This window comes from Opisthocomus hoazin, chromosome 5 (assembly GCF_030867145.1).
Source record: "Opisthocomus hoazin isolate bOpiHoa1 chromosome 5, bOpiHoa1.hap1, whole genome shotgun sequence".
NCBI classification, from domain to species: Eukaryota; Metazoa; Chordata; class Aves; order Opisthocomiformes; family Opisthocomidae; genus Opisthocomus; species Opisthocomus hoazin.
Window position 1 is genome coordinate 14,259,377 of NC_134418.1, and position 16,864 is coordinate 14,276,240.

Genomic DNA, 16,864 nt, shown 5'->3' on the forward strand with positions numbered 1-16,864 from the left:
GTTTGCTGCCATCCCCAGTGAAGTGTTCTTGTTTCAAGTAGCCTTTCAAGAGCTGTTCAGTATTCGACCCTGTGGTTTTGGATTTCACATCAGGAAGAGATTGTTATCCTCAGGAGGAAAGGTGATATTTAGCCCGATAAACTTCCGTGTTCTTGCTTGACAGGATTGAATGGAGCTGTTTGGATTTTGCCCTCAGTATATTTGTCCTTGCTAGCAATGAAGCCAGGCAAGGTGTCAGTTAGGAAAACAGCTACATAAAGCACAGTGAACACACATCTCTGGATTTCATTCTCTTATTGACTGATCACCCTGTTTCATGGATCCCTGAAGCATTTAAACTGTTAGCATCTATGTTCAAAGTTTGCTTTGGCCAAGATCAGCTTCCTGTTGTGTTTTGTATTGCCCAGACATCTAACATGGAGCAGACGCCATTTTGCAGCGCAAACTCCATCAGGCTTTAAAGCCATAATAAAACAAGAAAGAAAGCAAAGTGAAAGATTTGCCAGGGTGACAGATAATCCCAGGGCAAAGGGGCAGATAGATCCTTCATTTCCAACTACTGCCTTACCTTCTGCTGTGGCATTTCCTTGTGCTCTTTCATGCTTTAAGCTCTCGTGTGTGCATATGCTCTCTCACGTATGCTCTTTTGCGCCCTTTCTCATGCTTTTGCTCTTTTAAATGTGTTTGCACACTCTCTGTCTCTTTCTCTCTCCATCTCATGCATCCTTGCTCTCTCTTTTTCTCTCGTATGGCCTTCTCATATGGCCTCCCAACTGTGTACTGACTCGAGCCCTGTGTTGCTGTGGTGACTTGGAGAGGTGATCAGGTAGTCTGTGTGTAGGTCCACAAAATGTCTTGTCTACCCAGTAGAGTGGGGTTGGCTTTCTGGTGTGTTGGCTTTTCGCATTGAGTTCCTGACCCAGCCGCCGTGGACAGTGTGCTGTGTGAGATTCTGCATTGTGTTTACTTGAATTTGGAGGGGTGGTGTCCAATGTTGTTCAATCCCTGGGTCCAAGATGTGAATAACACTTCTGTGAACCAGAATGGATGTGTGTTATGGAGACTGCTGCTTCAAGCAGGAATTTTTTCTGTTGTCAAGGATCTCTCTGCCAGCTATTTCAGAAAAGTACTCGTCTGACCCTGATACCTTTGAGGGTTTTGCATACCTTGTTTTCTAGCTGCTTGAGGAAACCTTTGAAACTTCAGCTAAAAAAAAAGGTAGCAGGCTTTTTCTTTCCATCCATTTTTTTCTTTCCCTTTTTTTTTTCCCAAGTCTAAACTAAATTCTGACAACACAGCTCACTGTAACAGCCTTCCCTTCACAAGAGATACTGTAATACTGCTCCTCTTTTATCTGCCATTTGTCCTTTTGTTTTATGGCTCTCTTTGTTGCAAGCTTCTTTGTTGTTTCTTCTAGATTATGCTCCTCAGGGACTTTTGCGTCAGTATGACTGAACATTGCTTGCAGCCATGCCAGATTGTGCTGTGATCTTATTGGATTTCTCAAACCAAGGTTAGGCCAGGTCAGAACTTGGTTGAAATAACGTAGACGACAAGATTGCCTGCTAGCCACTGGGAACACGCACAGCAAAAACCTGACCTAGATGCTGATTCACTCAGCTCAGGCCAACGGTGTTGCCATGCTGGTTGTGGTGGATGTGATGTAAAGGAGAAGTTCTGACCTGTTCTGCCTGTAGGATTTCACAGCTTTTTTTTTTCTCTTTAGAGTTGCTTGCAGTTTCTGACCAAAATACTGTACGAAGAGGAGTATAAGAGTGTTCAGACTTTGCTTCACTGAATGCGCACGAGGTGGAAAATGACATGCAATTATGCTAGATTGCCTCAAAATGATACAGATAAGGCTTTTCTAATTATTGTAAAGATATTTGGACCTGTTTGTGTTATATAGGAATAAGCTGTTAACAACCCTTAAAATAAACCTGTAAGAGACTAGAAAGTGAATGCTGAAAAAGTGTGTGATGGTGTGAAATAAAGGCCAGAATTAATCTGGGCCAACCTTTGTTTCATCCCACCCCACGCTGAGCCTGAGGGAGGGCTGCCAGAGGGTTCGTCTGCCTGCATCCGTCCTGGAACAATACTCATGAAGTTGAAGGAAGAGCAGTACAATCAGCTAGACATATCTTGATGTGCACAGATGTACATTGATAGACTTAGATCTATTAGAAAAGCTGAATACATCTAGCTAAGCAGCAGCTGCTGGGTACAACATAGCCATTAAGCACATTTAAAAAGTGTAAATTGTGAAGCTGCAGAGGAATTAGTTAATGAGGTACAAAAGGGCAGAGGTGACTGGAAGTCAGGGAATTAAATACTTCAGATTGGATCAGGAAAAACTTCCTGTCAGTTTAAGCTGTAGAGTGATGTGATGTCTTTCTGTGAATATGTAAAATCAGTCTAGGTAATGAAGTCTGTAATGTGTCGTACCTGCTGGAACAATTTTGTGTGGCAGGATGTGGAACAGATGGCCAGGTGTATAACCCCCGGAGTATTTTCATTTTTTGAAGGTTTTGGGTTTACTTTTCTCAGTCAGCATCTATGTTCAGTGTCCAAAGTGTGCTTTTTAGCTGAGTGAAAATGTTGCGCATTGTGACTTTTAAATGCAAATTTATATACATTTCTGCATAGACAAAATGAGGAATCTAAAAATGGAGTAGGAAGATCAATATTGGATAATTTAGGGTTTGCAGTCTGATTGGAAACATTGGTCCACTGGCACTTAGGTTACCCAGAACTGTTCTTAAAAGGTAAATTATCTCTGTCTCTGATAATCCTAATCCTTAGTGCAAAGCTTGGCACTGCCAGCAGAGATACGGAAGGAGTATGGCGGAAGGAGTCTTTCATCTCTGCCATCCCTTACCAGGGGCTTACTGTACATACAAATTCATCAGCTCTTCCATTGTGGGGCTTTTGTACATCCTGGAGGCGGTGAAATCTGGTAGTTCACTGCTCTGTACGCTCAGGGGGCCGTTCTCCAGGGGAAGAATCGGCAGGCCGGGACCGTAATGGCTGATGTTGCTGCAGCACTGAGAAGTATGTAGGGGAATGTTCTGCAGAAGGGTATGGAGAGCCTTGTTGATTGATTCTGTTCTTACCTCTGTCTTAGGAAGAGCCAGCCTGGCAAATCTTTTTTATGAAAACAGTATGACTAATGTGTGCCTGCTGAACAGATATGCTGGATAAGATTTTTTTTTTGGCTGTTGTTTTCAGCTGTTATTTACAGGATCGATAAAAGTGATTTTCCAATTCAAGGATAATTTTTTACCAACAAGCTGCATAGCCTCTAAGGTCAGAATATCGGATCTCTTCTTTCTCAAAACAAGTTAATTTAAAAGTGATAGGTAGTTTCCAGTTCAGAAATAGTTTTTTCTAATGGAAAGGAGGGATGCATCTGGAAGAAACACCTTGAGAGGAAGAGAATTTTGCCTCAGAACAACATCATTACACACTGCCCACAGATACTTAATGTTTTAGCTGATATTCTTTAAACAATAATCACTTAACTGCACACAATGTTTTAATGACAAATGCAATATAATAACAAAATGCAGAGCTGTTTTATTATAACCAGGGTTCATTTAGTATTGACGTCTGTGCAAATACTCCTGTGGGCTTTACTGGGCGTTGGCTGATGCCCTCTCTAAAGTGCAATATAATATTTTGTGAGCATAGAGAAGAATATTTCATGCCATTGTGGAAGGATTCCAGGCCAGTAGCAAGTGTATTCACACATAGAAGTTCAAATGCCATTCATTCCCTTTGCACAGTTATTTTATCTGATTCTTTTGTGACCTGCTGGGAAAATCATGTATATATTACACATGCACATGCATACACACACAAATACACACATATTTTAATAGACAGTACATTCCTCCCCTCTACTTTTACCCTTCTACCCATTTGCACACTTAAGGTAAAAGTCTCCATTCTAAAAGAACTCTTAGTATGAGACTTCTGCAGTTCTGCCAGTATGGTTGGGGTAGGATACAGGTTTAAAGGCGTAAATTCGTGCAGGTATCATTTTGAAAGCAGGAGCCCACACCTAGTATCAATATGAATTTTGCAGGATAAGAACAAAATAGCCAAGAAATACTCTTCAACTGGAAGCACTACAAATGAACTTTAGATGCCAGAAAATCTGATTTGATTTTTAGATTTTTTTTAAAAATGCAATTTTTTTAGGTCAACCTCAACCAATCCCCAGCCCCAGAGCATCACCAACCATAAGCAGAGTCTCTCTACTCTTCCTGTACTCTAATAAGAGTAGGGCTTTTGGGATAATTACCTATAAAATACATAGACTGTGGAAGTCCACATAAAATCAAATGTTATTAGCTTTGAGAAGCTTTGGGTTCAGGCCCAAAATCTTGTAAGTTGTCATGTTCCATTTTTCTCAAAGGCTACACATCCATACATTTTATTCAGCCAAAAAGAAAATGACATAAACACTTTATGATTCCCCCTTCCTCCTTCATATATGTAGTACATGGAGAAAATAAGGAGGAAGGTTGGTTTGTTTATTTGGTTTTGTTGTTGTTGTTTTTACAACAGGTTGGAAAAGACTTCTAAGATCATCAAGTCCAACTGACAACCCAACACCACCTTGCTTACTAAACCATATCCTGAAGCGCCGTATCTACATGTTTTTTGAACACCTCCAGGGATGGTGACTCCACCACCTCCCTCAGCAGCCTGTTCCAATGCCTGACCACTCTTTCAGTAAAAAAGTTTTTCCTAATGTCCAATCTGAACCTCCCCCTGACGCAACTGGAGGTCATTGCCTCTCATCCTGTCACTAGTTACTTGGAAGAAGAGACCAGCACCTGCCTCACTACAACCTCCTTTCAGGTAGTTGTAGAGAGCGATAAGGTCTCCCCTCAGCCTCCTTTTCTCCAGACTAAACAGCTCCAGCTCCCTCAGCTGCTCCTCATAAGACTTGTTCTCTAGACCCCTCACCAGCCTTGTTGCTCTTCTCTGGACACGCTCCAGCACCTCGATGTCTTTCTCGTAGTGAGGGGCCCAAAACCGAACACAGTACTCAAGGTGCAGCCTCACCAGTGCTGAGTACAGTAGGATGATCAGCTCCCTACTCCTGCTGGCCACACTGTTCCTGATCCAAGCCAGGATGCTGTTGGCCTTCTTGGCCACCTGGGCACACAGCTGACTCACGTTCAGCCGGCTGTCGAGCAACACCCCCGGGTCCTTTTTTGCTGGGCACCTTTGCAGCCACTCTTCCCCAAGCCTGTGGCATTGCATGGGGTTGTTGTGACCCAGGTGCGGGACCCAGCCTTTGGCCTTGTTGAAACTCATACAGTTGGCCTCAGCCCATCGATCCAGCCTGTCCAGATCCCTCTGCAGAGCCTTCCTACCCTCAAGCAGATTGACACCAGCTTGGTGTCATCTGCAAACTTACTGAGGGAACACTCAATCCCCCTGTCCAGATCATTCATAAAGATATTAAACAAGACCGGACCCAAAACTGAGCCCTGGGGAACACCACTTGTGACCGGCCACCAGCTGGATTTAACTCCATTCACCACCACTCTCTGTGCTCGGCCATTCAGCCAGTTCTTTATCCAGCGAAGTTTGTTTGGTTTCTTTTTTCTTTTTATAGCCAGGACAACAATACGATGGTGAAGATTTCCTAAAAAAATTTAAAAATTCAATTTTTTTTGTTTACCACAATTAGGGTAAAGTTTTTTTCTTTTTTTAGATGGTGAATTGTTTATAACTTTCCAGTGGAAAGGCATTTGGATGGGTGTGTTGCTGATGAGAGCTACTGGCAATAGAAGCTTTCTAACACTCAACTGCTAGTTTATTAACAGAATATGCTAGTTTATTAAAAGAATAATAGGAACAGATGTTTTCAATTCATGAAATGTATCAAGTAAATGGTACATCCACTTGTTATTTCAGTTCCTTTGAATTTTAGTGAACTTATACGGGGCTAGGTTTTCAAAAGAGCTAGCCCACTACCGCCTCATTGTTCTCACTATAAACTGATGGATGATGAACGTGTTTGAAACCCACAGCTTTTTATGCCTAAAGGGGAGCTGTTAACTACTGATGCTTCTAAAAATCTGGCCCATGTTTCTGCTGAGTGAATACTGATCATTATAGAGGATTCATACGTGCAGTCTCTGAGTAATACCCTGCATTTGTCTGTGAATGTATACATGATGGCTTCTTAATTTACTATTGCACTAGGCATTTTAATTTAAATTATGCTAATAGTGTAGGATTAACTGTGGATTATGATTCTAGCATTTACTGTCATAGCAGCAGAAGAACCGTTTTTTTTTTTGCTCCTACTGTCTTTCTCCCTTCTCATCCTGATGTGTAGCAATTTGTACTGAAGAACGGCCTCAGGTTTTGATGAGGTTTCTTGTTTAAGCTGATGCTGTTGTTTAGGGAAAGGGAAGTGTTGAAAATTAGAAAAAGAAGAAACTGGAATATTTTTATTTTCTGATGATACATTTTTATGGTGCTGAAATGATTTACTGAAAATGATGATTTGAATGGGCTCTTGCTAGCATTGCACAGTAAGCAGTTCTAGTTTTGCCTTCATTCCTCTGTGGTAGGACAGGCTACCTGTGCTTCGCTTTTGCACTCTTGGTTCAAACACATATATGAGAAAACTAGTGCTAGGTGGTTATATTAAAAACCCTCATAAAGGGTGAAGAATAAATAACACACGCAACAGGACAGAGAGGTAATATTGGTCCTTGCTAGAGGAAATAGCAGGAGGCCAATGTTGTTGCTATCTCCAGTATGGAAAAAAGCTTTGTAGCAGCCTGAGATTGCTCTTCTTGAAGCATAACCTCTCCAGAGATCTCCTCCACTCCCAAACTGCAGATGTGCTGGAAACACAAATTTGCCTTGTTATGTTTGCACTCGTTGCATTGTGTAGCAACCTCAGATTGTAATGGCATGCAGCCTGTTTGCATCAGTGACTTGCTGTTGAATTCATCTGTATTCCTTCAGATCCCTCATTTGTTGCATTTTTTGTGGAGTGCTTTGTATTTATAATGCCTTTGTGTTGAAGTAGCAGTCTAAAATCTACCTTTTTTCTCTTTTTCCCTCCAGCTGATATTATTTCTACAGTTGAGTTCAACCACACTGGAGAACTGCTGGCTACTGGTGACAAGGGGGGTCGGGTTGTTATATTCCAAAGGGAACCTGAGGTATGTGAGTTACCAGCGTAGTCCTTAACAGCTTGCTAAAACCCGGCTTTATTGTTAATACTTTAATTGGATCTAACTAACAAACTTGTTTGTAATCTCAAGACTCAATAAAACAGAATGTCACCTCTTTGGAGAGTTAGTGAAATGGGGTAAGGATCTTTTACTTGGAAGTTTGCTGTCCCAAACAAAAAAACTACTTCAAAGCTCCAAAATTCTAACCTAAGAAAAAAGAAGTTTGTTTTTTGGTTTACTTCTACATTACTTTAATAGCTTTTGCCTGTTTGATGGAACTATTCCATTTAAAACAATGCATTTGCTGTGATACCTTTATGTTTCACTTTTAAACTCAGTCCATCTGCAGTATCTTTTGTAGAAAGTTTCCCTGAATAATTGACAGTTCTTCAAAAATTCTGCATTTTAATTAAATGTTGCTTCAGTACTTACTGGAAATTTAATTCCTGTAGAAACAAATCTGTCAATATCATGCTTTAAATGAGAAATTAAATTACACTTTCAATATTTTTATATTTATAAGGCTGCTTATACACCTTTCCTATGAGATGGAGATACACTTCTGTCATAAACCACATTTTTTTTGCTGTTCTTATTCTCTGTAGAGTAAAAATGAGCCTTACAATCAGGGGGAGTACAATGTTTACAGCACTTTCCAGAGCCATGAACCTGAATTTGATTATTTGAAGAGTTTGGAGATAGAAGAAAAAATAAACAAGATCAAGTGGTTACCACAGCAAAATGCAGCTCACTCACTTTTATCAACAAATGGTAAGATAGTTGAGAGCGTAGAGGACATACCAGCATTCTGCTTTTGTGCATTTTACTGCTGACTGTATGTATTAGTTCATTTGAATCTACTGTTTTAGTGATTTCCTCTTTCAGAGTTTAACAAGACTGTCATGCTGGCTCTGATACCTGTTATTTATGTATTTTATTCATAGTCATAGGGTTTTTGCTATTGACTATTCATAGACATTTAGAGAGCTGTCCATTTTTCCTATTAACGTGCAGTGCCAGCCTGAAATAAATTTTGTGACAAAGGCATCACCTTACTCGGCAGCTGTGTTTCGCTGGGGAGTTAGAATTTAGTCTGCTGTATTTGTCATAACTTTTATTCGTTGTAGATGTGTAAATGAATGTAGGTGAGAGAGAAGAATGTCTTTTCATTCATTATCATCAGAATGGTTTATTTAAGTTCTAGAGAGTTACACAAATCTTTGGAAGGCAGTAGGAATAATAATAGGATATTGACACTGGCTCATCTTTCTAACATGCTTAAGGCCTATTGATTAAAAAAATGAAGGATTATTGCTAAGAGGGGATATGCAGATGTGACATAGGGGGAAGAAACTGAATGAAGCCTAAGACACACAGGTGTCATTTAGGAAACATTTGGACACCCACAACCTTTATGACTGTTGGTGATGCACGAGACAAAAATAGCTGATTTTAAACCTTAGATCTTGTTGTAATTAGAAAATAATCTTTCTTGTAGAAGTTTGAGTGTAATTGGGAATTGCTGATAGAAAAACAGTGTAATCTCACCAGAAAAACAGTGTAATCTCACCTTTGGGAATTAACGCTTTAGAGCAAAGTGATTGCTTCTAGTTAAAATTTATAGCTATACATAATATTTACATTAATTCACAGTAGATAGCAAATTATTTTATGTCTCAGTCTGTTTTCCTTAAAGTTGTCTTCTGACTTTTTGGGGGCACTGTTGCAATATTTGAAATGAAACATATCTGTTATAGCTAGGTGATCTGTGCTGATTTAACGATCCATCAGCTAGTTAGGAAGTTTGAGAGTTTACTTCTGCACTTCTCCCTTGGTCAACATATCCCCTCTACTTCAGATAACTTTAACCAAGAATGACTGCTAAGTGTATGATACAAATACACATTAGTAAAAATAAATCTCTCCCTTGTCATTGTAAAATTTGTTTTTTGGAAACTGAGGAATACAGACCAGTCCTCAGATGCGCTGCTTTTACGGTTGGCCTAATAGACCTTTATGTCAGTTTTCTTGTTAATATATAATATGGGAGAGGAGAAAGGAAGAAATAATCAGTCTTAGTGTTGCTATGGGTGAATTCAGTTGCAGCCAACACTGAGCCAGCCTAGGACCTGGCAAAATACTCTGGCCTCTGTTTTTCCCCCTGCTTAATTCTGGAGCATCCTGGGAGACCTGTTTCTGATGAGGAGAGCAGAAGTGGTGCCACTGGTGTAGCCTTTGGATTTGGGCTTTGAATTACAAAACATTTTTGTGTGTCAAGGAGGATTCCTAGCTTCCTGGCACAGCAGATTTGAAATCTGAAGACTGACCTCTTGGCATACTCTTAAAGGTATTTTTAACTTTAGGATACAGAAGACCCATGTTGAATTCATCGCTGTCTCACAGATTACCTGTGAGAAGTCATTGACACTGTATATCAATTCCATGCCTATGAAAGGGGATAATAGTCTTTTTCCCTAACCTGTAGAGAATTAAGGCATTACCTGTCACACATGCTCATTTTGGGCAGGTTGTAGAAACATCTTGAGTACTGGTTTATATTTGCTCGTTTCTGAGCCTGATATTTTAATGCAAGCTTTGCTGATAGTTCAGGACCTAAAGCACATTTTTGATGAGAAGAACGAGAACTGTGAAACAGCCTCCTTTCTTTCCGCAGGCACGGGTGGACAGTGCCCAATGAATTTGCTGGTGGCAGGAGCATCCCTCTGATAGGGAACATGAGGGGAGACTCAGTCTAAGTCTCACCTCATATATGAGACTTGACAGGTCTGCACCTGCCCAAATCTGTTTCTGTCCTTCTAAGGAGGACTTTTGTCTGAGGCTGTTCCTGCACTGGTCACGTCTCTTAGAGGGGATCTTGGTTCCTTTCCAGTTTACACGTTACCAACAAGTCATCAGCTAAGCTTTGATTACAGCACCTTAATTAATGGAGACAGAAGGATACCACCAAGGTGTTCAAATCCCACTGGATATGCAGTGCTTGCAGTTAGCAAATTTCTGGTTTGTGTTGTAAACTGAACTGATTTTGTAGTATAATAATAAATTATTAGGATTCAGCGGTATCTTTTGTACCAGAATATATTGGGGCAACTTCCGATGTGAGTTACATTGGGTAGATCAGAATTTGGCCCACACAGATCCTTTCATCTGAAGATTTCAGACTACTTACCAGACATTAATTAATTTAAACTTCACAACACCCTTGAGACTGAATGAATACTGAACCTCACGGAGGTGTTTCTATATTTTGTGAAGTATAAGCATGCTTAGGATTTCTAGGGAGTATTTAAAGTCCAGAGGCAAGTGAAGGAGAAGAAAACCGACACCAACCAGTACCCTCAACCGCTAATAAAATGATTTTCGCTCAGGAAAGGGTTAGGTATATAGCCTATAGGCAATAGCAGTCAAGTCCAGCAATGGAAAATACACTTTGTGTTTTTTCTTACCATTCATTTTGCAGTTGTTGCATTTATAAATTTTAGAATAGATAAGCAGGAATGCACTATTTACATGTAATAACAATCCCAAGTACATGACATGGTCTATATGTATTTTTAGTAATTAATTAACGTGAGCAATACAAATGAAATGTTTTGAATATTTAAATGGAGATTTTCAGTTGCAGATTGAACTAACCTCTTATTCTATAGATGGATCAATTGTAGTGTTTTTGTTGCTTGAAAATTAGCATACCTGTATTGTTAGGAGATACATAATAGTAAAAACACTCAAAGTAGTGGAGATACTGAATTTAAAACACAGTATGTCAAAGTTAAAGTTGCTATTGAAATGCAAAGCAATTCATGTATACATATATCCTGCATTAAAAATGATTTGTACCAGCATTTGAAAGAAGTATTTGGATCACTGACACTGGAGAAATAATTATGCTCTGCTATGTACTTGGCAAAAGAGGTGTAAAGGAAGAAAGTGGGATGAAATCAGAAATGATGCAGGACCGGAGGTTAATGGAAGCTGTGGTGGCAGCTGAAGTGCAGAAGCTGTGGGAAGGCTTTGGCTGCTCTATGAACAGATGAGTGAAACAGCTGTTAGAAGCTCGAGGGCAGATTTTTTTGCAGGAGAGAGCTGGCATTGATTTTTCAGCTTAGGGAGTGTTGGGATTGGCAGGTCGGGAGGATGGCCGGAGTTGGGAGTGGATGATCCACATTAGGGAAATCTGCAGCTTCAACTACTGCAAAAATGAGGACAAACTCCTCTGAAATGATTAAAACTTCTAATTGTTGGCTTCAGAGGCTGTTTACTAAATGAGAGGCGTCTTTACCCCCTGGTTCTCATGGGGGACTTCAACCACCCTGACATCAGCTGGGAAGACCATACAGCTAGGCAGACACAATCCAGGAGGTTCCTACAGAGCATAGATGATAACTTTCTGATGCAAGTGGTGGAGGAACCAACAAGGAAAGGCGCGCTGCTGGACCTCGTGTTAACAAACAAGGAGGGACTGGTGGAGGATGTGAAGATCGGAGGTAGACTCGGCTGCAGTGACCATGAAATGGTCGAGTTCAGGATCCTGCGTGGAGGAAGCAGGGCGATAAGCAGGATCAAAACCTTGGACCTCAGGAGGGCTGACTTTGGCCTCTTCAAGCTGCTACTGGGAGGAATCCCATGGGCCAGGGCTCTCGAAGGCAGGGGGGTCCAAGAGTGCTGGTTGCCCTTTAAACGTCACTTCCTCCATGCTCAGGAGCGGTGCATCCCCCTGAGAAAGAAATCGAGCAAAGGAGGCAGGAGACCTGCATGGTTAAACAAGGAGCTTCTAGCAGAGATCAGGTGGAAGAGAAAGGTCCATGGAATGTGGAAAGAGGGGCAGGCCACTTGCGAAGAGTACAGGAATGTGGTCAGAGGGTGCAGGGATGCGACGAGGAAGGCCAAGGCTCACCTGGAATTGAAGCTGGCAAGGGATGTCAAAAACAACAGGAAGGGCTTTTTCAACTACATCAGCAGCAAAAGGAAGGCTAGAGACAGTGTGGGGCCGCTGCTGAATGAGGCGGGTGTCCTGGTGACGGAGGATGCGGAGAAGGCAGAGCTACTGAATGCCTTCTTTGCTTCAGTCTTCAGTGCCAAGGCAGGCCCTCAGGAATCCCAGGCCCTGGAGGTAAGAGAAGAAGCCTACAGAGAGGACGACTTTCCCTTGGTCGACGACTGTGTGAGGGATCGCTTAAGTGATCTGGATGTCCACAAATCCATGGGCCCCGATGGAATGCACCCACGAGTGCTGAGGGAGCTGGTGGATGTCATTGCTGAGCCACTCTCCATCATCTTTGAGAGGTCCTGGAGGACAGGAGAGGTGCCCGAGGACTGGAGAAAGGCCAATGTCACTCCAATCTTCAAAAAGGGCAAGAAGGAGGACCCAGGGAACTACAGGCCAGTCAGCCTCACCTCCATCCTGGGAAAGGTGATGGAGCAGCTTATCCGGGAGGTCATCAACAAGCAAGTGGAGGAAAAGAAGGTTATCAGGAGTAGTCAGCATGGATTCACCAAGGGGAAATCATGCCTGACCAATCTGATAGCTGTTTACGATGGCATTACTGGCTGGCTAGATGAAGGGAGAGCCATGGATGTTGTCTACCTAGACTTCAGCAAGGCTTTCAACATGGTTTCCCATAACATCCTCCTAGGGAAGCTGAGGAAGTGTGGGCTGGATGAGTGGACAGTGAGGTGGATTGAGAACTGGCTGAATGGCAGAACTCAGAGGGTTGTCATCAGCGGCACTGAGTGTAGTTGGAGGCCGGTAACTAGTGGTGTCCCCCAGGGGTCAGTACTGGGCCCAGCCTTGTTTAACTTCTTCATCAATGACCTGGATGAAGAGTTAGAATGTACCCTCAGCGAGTTTGCTGATGACACCAAACTGGGAGGTGTGGTAGATACACCAGAAGGCTGTGCTGCCATTCAGCATGACCTGGACAGGCTGGAAAGCTGGGCAGAGAGGAACCTGATGAGGTTCAACAAAGGCAAATGCAGGGTCCTGCACCTGGGGAGGAACAACCCCATGCAGCAGTACAGGCTTGGGGTGGACCTGCTGGAGAGCAGCTCTGCAGAGAGGGACCTGGGTGTCCTGGTGGATGACAGGTTAACCATGAGCCAGCAGTGTGCCCTGGCTGCCAAGATGGCCAATGGCATTCTGGGGTGCATTAGGAGGAGTGTGTCCAGCAGGTCGAGGGAGGTTCTCCTTCCCCTCTACACTGCCCTAGTGAGGCCTCATCTGGAGTACTCTGTCCAGTTCTGGGCTCCCCAGTTCAAGAAAGATGAGGAGCTGCTGGAGAGAGTCCAGCGGAGGGCTACAAGGATGGTGAGGGGACTGGAGCATCTCTCCTACAAGGAGAGGCTGAGGGAGCTGGGCTTGTTCAGCCTGAAGAAGAGAAGGCTGTGAGGGGACCTAATATATGCTTGTAAATATCTGAAGGGTGGGTGTCAGGAGGATGGGGCCAAACTCTTTTCAGTAGTGCCCAGGTACAGGACAAGGGGCAATGGGCACAAACTGAAGCACAGGACGTTCCGTCTGAACATGAGGAAGAACTTCTTCCCTCTGAGGGTGACGGAGCCCTGGAACAGGCTGCCCAGGGAGGTTGTGGAGTCTCCTTCTCTGGAGATATTCAAGACCCGCCTGGACAAGATCCTGTGCAGCCTGCTGTAGGTGACCCTGCTTTGGCAGGAGGGTTGGACTAGATGACCCACAGAGGTCCCTTCCAACCCCTGCCATTCTGTGATTCTGTGATTTATTATATCGTCATATTCTTCACCCATCATGAAAAAGGGAGAGTTTGGATTTAATTCCATTCCCTGTAAGATTAATGTATTTTTCTCCCCACTTCTCTCTCTTACCCTTACAACACAATTCCTCATTTTTTTTGTCAGTTATTTCTCAGCTGCTTTCCCTTAGGAGGGCAAAATGTCTCATTTTTCACACAGCCTTTCATTTGCTGGAGCTTGCGATGTTACACCAGTACACCACTGCCCATTCCCGCAATGGGCCAGGCAGTTGTCGTTGCTCTGCCTGTCTACTCCATGGTCTTCTTGTGCTGTTTGTAAGTAACCTGGAAAACTGGCTTTTACAGCAAGATTATTTCCTTGCAAAGTGAAATTGTCAAACTGAGCTTCAGCAGTGAGCATTGAGTAGTTTTGGTCTGTTCCACCTGTGAACTGCCAAGGTGGATACAAGAGCAGCATGGGCTCTACATGGTCTGTCAGCTGTCAGGAAGCTCTGACTCACTTTGAAGGTATGGGATGCGCTTTATGAGCATTTTTCTCTGTTGGCAACGTTTTCTGAATGTGCAAACTTAAGCCACCCAGACTGTTTCAGCACGGGACTTGTCTAAACCAAGGTGTAGAAACTTATTTAAGGAATATATTGTGAAAAGTGAGTAACCACATACAGAATTCCTATACTGAACAGCTGTTTGTCATTTTTTTAAAGATAAAACAATCAAGTTATGGAAAATTACTGAAAGAGATAAGAGACCAGAGGGGTACAACTTAAAAGATGAAGAAGGAAAACTTAAAGATCTTTCTACAGTAACATCACTGCAGGTAAACTGCCATCTTGGTCCAAAATCCAGTTGTTTCTGTACAAAGAAGGTAGTCATGGGTGCTAACTCAGTATAAGATTTAAAAATAAATGTATGTGCTAAGCATATATATGATTATTCTTATTGAAGTTTTAGCTTGAATCTGTCACAAATTTTTCAAGTCACAAATACTTTATGATATAGTGACTAACAGAAATCTGTTTAGAGAGTTGATGTCAGTATTTTTTCTTCCTGATAAAATTCATGACTTAATGTGCTTTCACACAGGATTCTTTAGCCTAGTGTGCTGGAAGCATTCTACTTGTAATTAATAGTAAACATTGTTCTGGCCTCATTAAGAGCAACTGAGTTAAAGACAGTACACCAAATTTCAGTCTCATCTTTATTTCAGTAGTATAAAAGAATCATCTCCTATCTGAAGAGTGGGATTCGCGGTAGTCTGTGCTCCAGTGAACATGAGGCTCTGCACTGCTGAACAGATGCAGTCATGGAACTTGTATAAGTGTGTATGATATCGTAATAGATTTTTGCTCTCAGACTTTAATGGCTGAATTCACTCCAGGTGTTTTGGCAAAAGAAGTGGCTAAAGGTTGGAACTAGAAGGCTGTGGTGTATTGTATAAACACTAGGATCTCTTTATTGTTAAAACCAACCAACCAACCCCCACCTCTGAAACAAGCCAATATTATCTGTTGTGAAAAAACCCTCCACTCTGCAAAGATGACAACGTTAATGGGATACTTATCTATTCTGTATGATTAGGCAAACAAAAACATTATGGATTGCTTATAGTCTGAGAATTCAAAGGCTGAGCAAACCAATGTTTTTTTGCCTTAGTGGCAAGGAAAACTCAGGATTTAACTTCTTTGTGTTCCTTTTTAAACTGTTTTATGGATTGATGTGTGATAGATTGTTTCTCATGCATGTTCAACAACATCGAAGAGTCCAAATCATGGACTGTAGCCTTACTGTGTTTAATGCTTTAGCAATAGGGAATAAATTGACAGTGTCTATGTATTGAAGCATGACATTGAGGTGACGCACAGGGGAGTAATGAGGGTGCAATGATCAGTGACTGTGGTCTTGGCTTTTCAGGAGTATGTGTATATGCATAGTATGTCAGTACACATGTTGGCTTTGTTTTCTAAGACTTCATTTATTATGTTCTGTGGAGATTATAACCTTTTCACCACCTGACTTTTTTTTTGAGAGAGAGAGAGATCAAGTAGCAAAAGAAATTTTATGAAAAGCAAAATACTAGGAACCCACTGCTTGTCAGAGCCAGAGCTTCCTGCGTATGTGGGACAATAGCTCGTGCTGTGGGGCTGGCCTGTTCTGTGGCAGCCCCCAGTGCCTCCCTTCACACAGTCCAGGCTTGCCATTGCTCTGCCTGGCCCTCCATGGATCTCCTGTGTGTTGCTTCCACCTTGACAGGAATGGCCTTGCCCAGCGAGAATCTGTGGAGAAATTCAGTTTGCATACACTGCAGGGAGGTTTTATAATGTTTCAATCTTTGAATGCTTACGCTCTATCCAGACTCTTACCATCCTAGCAGAAAATTGTTTAAAATCTTACTCTTTCTGGTTTCTGTTTTGTTATTTTTGCAGGTGCCTGTATTGAAACCTATGGATTTGATGGTAGAAGTCACTCCCCGGAGAATCTTTGCTAATGGTCACACCTATCATGTCAACTCAATATCCGTCAACAGTGACTGTGAGACATACATGTCAGCGGATGATCTCAGGATTAATCTCTGGCATTTAGCAATCACAGATAGGAGCTTCAGTATCCTTTATTGTGGTTCCTTGCTCAGTGTTGATAGTATTAGTGGGGCTTAAGAGAGCTGTTTTAGAATATTTTTCTGCAGATTTTAAAATATACTTTAACTTATCAAAATATCTGCGGTATTTGTAACAGAAAATGCTTAGATATCATAAGAGGTTGCAAAAATCTGGGAATTTTATGTGAAAAATAACAGTCTTGGAGTTGGTTAATGACAGATAAACAAGAAACTGATTCCAACTGAATGGTAACTATCCACCTGACTAGAATACTCTATACTGTTATTTCCTGGAGACACTTCAC

At 41.9% G+C, this 16,864-nt stretch overlaps 1 protein-coding gene across 9 annotated transcripts in view; it reads left to right on the top strand.

Annotated features, from left to right (window-relative positions):
• Window positions 1-16,864, top strand: part of PPP2R2C (protein phosphatase 2 regulatory subunit Bgamma) — a 208,576-nt gene that overhangs the window by 136,018 nt on the left and 55,694 nt on the right. For all 9 annotated transcript variants that reach the window (XM_075420479.1, XM_075420473.1, XM_075420480.1 and 6 more), the window contains 4 exons: window positions 7,108-7,205; window positions 7,823-7,988; window positions 14,668-14,780; window positions 16,387-16,564. In XM_075420479.1, coding sequence (XP_075276594.1) covers window positions 7,108-7,205; window positions 7,823-7,988; window positions 14,668-14,780; window positions 16,387-16,564 — 555 coding nt within the window. The remainder of the gene's footprint in view (window positions 1-7,107; window positions 7,206-7,822; window positions 7,989-14,667; window positions 14,781-16,386; window positions 16,565-16,864) is intronic.